Source organism: Habropoda laboriosa, unplaced genomic scaffold (genome assembly GCF_001263275.1).
Source record: "Habropoda laboriosa isolate 0110345459 unplaced genomic scaffold, ASM126327v1 scaffold65, whole genome shotgun sequence".
Lineage (NCBI taxonomy): Eukaryota > Metazoa > Arthropoda > Insecta > Hymenoptera > Apidae > Habropoda > Habropoda laboriosa.
The window spans coordinates 1,667,283-1,674,791 of NW_017100254.1; the positions used below are offsets into that span (position 1 = coordinate 1,667,283).

Sequence of the window (7,509 nt, forward strand, 5' to 3'; positions counted from 1 at the left end):
GTTTAAAAAATTTATAAATTTTTTGAAGGAGTTCTAAGTATAGTTTTATTACCTGTTGCTACAACAAGGGCATGAAAATCATCAACATCTTGGTATTCTACTTTTTTTTTCTTATTCTCTATTTTAGTTTGACAGGTTAGTGATGAAAGTGTCGCATTTTTCTGTGCATTTTCAAACTTCGTTAGATTAGACGTAAATTCTTGCAATTCTGTGTTTAGATTGTCTTTTTCCTGCATCAGAGTTTGAATCGGGCAAAATTTCTCGAAATCCTGCATTTTTTGCGAAATTTTGATCAATTTTAGTTTATACTTATTTACATCTAAACAAAGATATGAACAAAATAGTCATTTTAACGCGGGAAGTATGCCAATGTCATGAAAATTCTAAAATATACATTTATATACCTAATTTCTGTAATTCTTCCGGATTATTAGCAATATGTTTCACAGAATCCACCTCAGAGTTAAAAATAGAACGACAACTGATTTACGTAGTCATGTAAAAATGGCGCGTAATAAAATTTACCTCTTCAATGATAATTCCCTGTGCTCATGCACAATTTCCTGTAACAAATTTGAATCTATTTTCATGTTTTCAATCGCACTGATTAACCCCTTTTCAAGAATATTCTCTTGCTGTTTTAATTTCATCAATGGTTTCTCATATAAATTTCTCTCAGCGGAAGTCATTTTTTTCTTTGACGTATCACTATTCCTTGCATCACTACTTCCGCCACTGACACTCATTGACGCAGTTAATTATTCACAAACGCACTAAACACACCAGAAAATTAGTCTCAGTAACCCTTTGAGCTTGACATTTAACGTCAAAGTGCTCGCGGCAAAGTTCGTTTGATTAATATTGCTCGATTGCACCGTTCCATAGGTTTCCATAGCAATTCCCCATGAAGCAACCCCATACATTGGTCACACCTGCCCATTCAAACGAGAAACTAGCTGCAGGGGTACTGTGGCCTCCATAATTATATTTTCACATGGACGTCCTCCCTTAATTGATCGATTAAGACATTAACTTCATAAAGAGTATGTAAATTGCGCAAGTTTTTCTATACGGTACACCGTGTACACGCTTGATGCACAATAACTGATGCTAAATATTTATTCTTATTGCATAACGAACGATGAAGATTGCAGTCACACACAGATGGAATATATGATACTCTGTACGTCGTCTGCTTCCTAGGATTTCTATCGATAATCGAAAAATGTGGAGAAAGTAAGAACTCTTAAAATTTTCCACCAAAATTATTATCGACCAGCTAGATAAATTGTATTTCCATTGATCGATAATTACCATGAAAATCCTCCAAATCTCCACTTCTAAAATTATCATCAATTACTCATACAGAAGCCTAACATATCCATCTCCATTATCGATAAAAACAGGTTTTGTTTGTTGCTTATCCGCTGTCGGTAAACCCTCCCACTTCCTGCATTCCCTACCTCTCCCACTCCCTTCTTTCGCAACTTTCATCGAACAAGCTCGTTATACTGTAGTGACGCCTGGCGAGTTAGGTTAGGGTAGAGGATTCCCTCCCAGCATCGGGAAACCAACGACTACATTCACGCTGCGGCGAGGCATTTATACGGGTCGACAGTACCCAGGCGCCTTAGTCTCTGTTCGGGACGCGAGCCGTGAGTATGGGGTATGAGCGCACCCTCGATGGTGTCATTCGTACAACCGCGAACTGAGAGCCGAGAAAAACCTCGACAGAAAAACTGCATGATACTCGTCACGCGATACGGACGTGTTTACGAATCCGTATTATCGAGCATTCGTACGCGCGGCATCCCCGGCGAACCGTGCCGAGAGTGAGAGAACTGTCAGTCGCAGATGTCCGGCGAATCGATCGTGTAACACGCGCCAGCCAAACGTAACGTCGCCCGATGCAAATAGGCGGTTTCGTACGCGACGGATCGAGACGATTTCGGGACTGAATCGCTCGTCGATGCGAGACTCGTCGCCGTGTGTGCCTGTCAAGGATACGTGAAGAAGGGTTCTTTCGTGGATACGGCTGAAAAAGGTGAGTAACTTGTCTAACCTATAACACCGATTCGGATATATGAAATTACCCTCCCATGGTTTTTGTGCCGCGTTTTTCGACAGGATTTTAGATAGTTCGATAGAATGACCGTTAGTTGTCGCGGACGTGCGTTGTTCGATCTAACGTTCTTCAGTCGATGTTCAAATCACAGTCTGAAAGGTGGTATTAGCACCTTGTCTTGTAATATCGAATAATATTGATTTTAGTTGTTGAATATTACGTACAAAGTGTGCAGTATATTTGTACTTTTCTCAGCTGACATGTTGTTGAAACAGTAGTTCTTATAATGCGTAGTAATATCGAACTTTTGATCGGAACTGTGTGTTTTGAATAATCTTGTATTGTTCGAGTGTCGGTTAACAGTGATTTGTAACATAGTTTGACAAAAGAAGTGAATCGCGTAACATTCTCTATGTAGTCACCAGGGAAATTGTAAGACAAGAGGTTAAGCCAAGTGTGAGAACATTGTGTGCTGATTCTTATGACTCGATGAACTTTCGTCTGTCGTGATAGTCGCGTGACGGTTGACGTTTCGTGCGGAATGTGAGGTTAGTTTGGTTCTGAAATATCGTAACAGGTAACGTGCACATAATTCACGTTTAATTTACGTTGTAAATCATGCAATACCTATTATCATAGAAAATTGTTAAACCTTTCATTTCCGAATTACTTAATAGCTACGAAAACGCTATTCCTTCATATTTTCTCGTAAAAACTTTCCGACATTTGAAAAGCGTTTGAAGACATTTTTCATTCGCGCCAATTAGCAACATTAGGGAATAACAACGTGTCAATGTTATTGCATAAGATAAAACATCTGTTCACGAATGAAATACGTTTTATGAGAGAAACTACGTAGAAAATTTAATCGTATGAAAAAAACAAAAATGTGGTTATATGTAACAGAGGAAATTCAGCCTGGTCCAACGAATGTCACGTATTATCGCTATTTTTGATAAATCGAGAGCGGTTTCGTCGAGTCAGAGATAGGTCAACGATTCGTTATTATCTCACGGGCAGAGATGCACGATAAGCTTTAAATGCTTACGTGCGTCGAAAAAGCTACGCTGCCGCAAAGATGCTTCTGTCAGAGTTTTTATTGATTTAGCGCGGCAAATGTTTGTCCCGTGGTTATGCGTGATTCTCTGCTCAAACAACCGATTAACGCGTTGCTTGTTTATAAGCCGAGATAATTTTCAATAATGACAAACGTAAACTTCGCTTGATTAGCCTAGAATTGGTTCGGATTTTTTCGACTATTTGCGGAGTGCAAAGCGGAGACAAACATTTACAAATTTGCCTAGAGCAGCCATATTTGATTTCGATCAGATAATCATTTTCCCCTCAAAATCGTTGTTTTAACGTTTGCTATTTGTTATTGTGTCACATAGTGCAATATTTTATTGTTCTATTCTATCTGCCGCTATCAAACGGAGAGATTAGTTTTATCTTGTAGATTGAATTTCAAGTGTAGTCGGTCGAGTGTCTAATGATATTTGCAAACTAAAAATCCACTATGTTTATGTGTAAACATTAGATAGTTCATGGAAAATTTTTTGTTTTAAATTAACAAAAAATAAATAAATCCTCAATTTGTTGCAGCTATTAAAAATTGTGAGAGAAAAAATTAAAATATACGTGCAAAACATGTACAGAGTGATTCACCTAATTTGACGACCTGAAATTGTTCGTAAACTATTCGCTGTACGAAATAGTGTATGAAGCAAATGTTGCATGATTCTAAGGGGGACAAATGTTACAATAATTATTGTTTTCTACACTGTCGTTATACATAAAGTTTTGAAGGTCACCACGATTCTTTTTAACAAGATAAATAAATATTAAGATGTAACATGTCTAAAATGAGTAGGTAAGTCAAATTTACAACTAGAGAAATATACTTCTGCGTGTTTTTGTGTCAATTCGATTTCAATAGAATAGAACTTCTATCGTAAATATCTCAATAAATATTCATTTTAGACATATTACACCTTAATATTTATTTACTCAGCTTTTAATGCTCTCTTAATTTCCGCAAAAAATATATAGGGTATTCCATTTGAAAATATCATTTTTTAGGTTAGGTGAATCACAGTTAGGTGAATCACCCTGTGTTTCAATGTTATTTATAAAGTTTGGAAGCATCTTAAGTCAGAAAATATTGAACATTGTTTTTTTAACTCATTTGATTATTTTAGCGAGTACTCAAAGGGTTAAAAAACAAAATGTTTTCTTCGTTTTCAATTGTTATTTACGCTGGAAACGTTCGGTATCCTTACTAATAATCGTTATTGATGTCTATTTTTAAGTAGCTTCACCTTAAAAGTCTTAATAAATTTTCCGAGAGAGTGCAACGCTGACTCACTTGTCCTTAGCGCGTTTAAAAACACGCTTAAAAGGCAAATGAGGCGATTAACGTATCAACGTGTTCGCCTAGTCGAACAAATAAATCCTGCTGGTATAATGACAGATTTCTCGAAATAAATGCAACTGATGATCTTTACGTTGATGCAGATAAATTGCGGATTCTCGTATGAAATTGTCAGACTTTGTCTCACGAGCGATACTTCGTACCGATAATCCATGATCCAGGCTTGTTTTCGTCGTGGAAAACGATGTTTATTGCTGAATAGATTTATCTCCATTTTCTTCGTATTTCTATTGTGAAATTTTATCGTTTCGTTAAGTCGATCTTAACGAAGACAAGGAGTGATAAAATTTCTATTTACAAGTTTTAAGTTCACAGTTATTGTTAAGTTAATAGTTGGATGGAAAGTTTAATGAAAGTTAGGCTGAAAGGTACGGTTTTTACGTTTTACAATTTGCGTATAGTAATTACGAGTGATTGTAATCGGCAGTAATTCTTTCGGTCTTTATTCTTAACAGGCAACGCAATTATTTTTTAATATCGTTTCTTATCACGAAAGTTTCTTATTTTAAGAAAATTGTACCTACATGATACAATTTAGAAAATTATAATTATATCAAATAGTGGAATATTTGAAGTGTACGAAATAGTCGGCACAATCCGAAATTCAAACACTTGGATTATTCAAATTATCCGAATAAAGAATTCGTATTCGAAACTACCCGAATTATTCGAATAGTTCGACTGTTGGAGGTTTTACACGTAAGAGGTTAAACAAATTAATATAATTATATTCAACATGAAAAGACAAGTTTTTCCCACTATCAATTGCAAAGAAAAATCACGCCGTAAAGAATGATCGAATAAATCGATCGACGAGGAAACTCTGCTAAGTGATCGCGTCTGCCAGGCGTTGAAGTCTCCTCGAGCTATGCGATCAATCGTACATAAGCGTCACTTGTTTCGCCTAATTCATCGATATTTCCTTTCTGTCTTTTTATCTTTCTTCACGTCGATCGTTCGACGATAGTTTCGCGACCAGCAAATTTATTGAATCTTCATCGCGAAATTAGGTTCTCCATGTTGCTAACATGGCAATTCTCGAGGGCGAGACAAAGAGATTTCTCGTGGTGGTGCACCGAGGAAACGCGAGATACCTGGCCTGATAGTTCGATGCGGTCAGATACGCTCGGCAGATGCACTTTTGCGATAATCGACGAGCAACGTCTTTCGAAAGCTGCTGCTTAACCCTCCGTGAAACTCGCCTTCTGAACGAGCAGATGATGAATCACTGGTGCGCGGTAATTTGTCGGCTATTCGATGTCCGTGCAATTGGGATGTGTTCTTGGAAGATTTAACCCCTTAACGCTCACATTTTTCTCACCTTGATGTGCCAAGTAGGATTAATTTTGTTTTTCTTCTCTTCTTTTTAATTATTTCCTAGGCGTGTAGAAATAAATTTCTGATTATTTATAATGCTGCAACTTACTTTTCCTTTTTTTTTGCCATAATAGAAAGGATAACGCAATATGGAATGTGAAAGAAAAGAATGTGAAAAAGTTGCACTCATTGGTCGATTGTGAGGCGTTAAGGACTGAAAGAAGAATAAGAATTAATCTGAAGAATAAATTTTTATTTAAACTTATGAAATGGAATTAACACTTGCTAACTGTTTAAAGGAAAATGAGACAAAATGGAGTACTTAAGGGTTAACGTCTTGCTTTAGACTATATTGATGGATTAGACTTAATATTTTCGTCTAATCGTATAGAATAAGAGATATTGTATAATGCACAATAATTTCTATTTAATTATGGTTTTTTTTAGAGAGATATTATGTAATGCACAATAATTTCTATTTAATTATGGTTTTTTTTAGAGAGATATTATGTAATTGGTTGTAAGAGTACTATTCCATAATATTTTAGTTTAAATGTTTCCTAAAGTATTGGTTTCTCGGTATAAGTAGCTTAATGCTTTTTTATAGAGCATGGTGAGCTAAATCGATTGCTGCATTAAAAAATAAAAAAACTTGACCTTCATATGCCTTCTACATATGCACTTACGAAAATGCTTGTCATATCAAACAATGTCCCCTTCGAAACCATTTAACTTTTGTTTTAAGCCTTTTTCGATATAATTAACAGTTTTGAAAATATTTCAGCTTCCAGTCTTAAGTGACATACCTGGTATACTACATCATACATTAGTATAAAACGTGTTGAAAATTTAAACAAAATTACTTAAGCGACTTATGGACAAAAGCGTACATGTACAAAAATTTAAAATAAGTGTTAACATTTTTTTTTAATCACTCTGTAGGGTAGACCGTGGCTGGTTGTCTGTAGGGGTAGGTTGTTGACTAACTGTTAATAACATTGCATCGACGTGTGCTATACCGCGGAAAAATTGATTGCAGAAGTAAGTCACTTCTACTATGCCATTTATTTCTTTTCGACACCGTGATCGCACGTTGTTTGAGTGTTATCAGCGTTTGTCGAAAAATTGGCTACCTAAGTAAATATTTTTTCTTCAAGATTTTGTTTTCACATTCTCTATAGTTGCAATAGAATAAATGTTAAAGGAATATTTCGAAGTTTGTTTATTAGACGATCTATTGAAATAGTTTTTTTTTATACATAAATAATTTAGTGTTGCTTAGAGTAATAGTCAAAATGATCGTTCTTAATAACTTATTTATAAGGTTAGGTAACACAAGAACTATAGGGTGTATGTTTACGTTTACGTTTCTATAATTCTCTAAGTTTTTGTTGCTACTATACAGGTTTAAATTGTGAATTTGTTGTTAGAAAAGCGATTTTTATGTTTTGTTTAAAATTATAATTTATGTTTAACTTGTTGAAAACAAATTTTTAGTTTATTATTAAAATGTGAGAGAAGGACAAGTAATATTTTATAATAAAACAACTTTATTCACATTATGTTGCTTTAGTACCACTAAGATAAGTTGCAAATAACATTTTCTTAACTGATTGTACATACAGTGAACCTACCCCATACTGTAAGTCTCCAGCTTGCAAGGTGTTAGAAAAAACGTTAAAATACCTTAATTGTT

At 35.2% G+C, this 7,509-nt stretch overlaps 2 protein-coding genes across 3 annotated transcripts in view; one reads left to right on the top strand and one right to left on the bottom strand.

Moving 5' to 3' along the window:
* The window catches only part of LOC108572220 (coiled-coil domain-containing protein 112-like), a 1,828-nt gene extending 1,082 nt beyond the window's left edge, over nucleotides 1-746 (bottom strand). Inside the window, 3 exon segments of the mRNA XM_017934419.1 lie at nucleotides 21-319; nucleotides 405-510; nucleotides 513-746. Coding sequence (XP_017789908.1) covers nucleotides 21-319; nucleotides 405-510; nucleotides 513-746 — 639 coding nt within the window.
* Nucleotides 747-1,650: 904 nt separating this feature from the next.
* Nucleotides 1,651-7,509, top strand: part of LOC108572507 (GAS2-like protein 1) — a 94,534-nt gene continuing 88,675 nt past the window's right edge. For both annotated transcript variants that reach the window (XM_017934763.1, XM_017934764.1), the window contains exon 1: nucleotides 1,651-2,044. The gene's annotated coding sequence lies outside the window, so the exon portion shown is untranslated. The remainder of the gene's footprint in view (nucleotides 2,045-7,509) is intronic.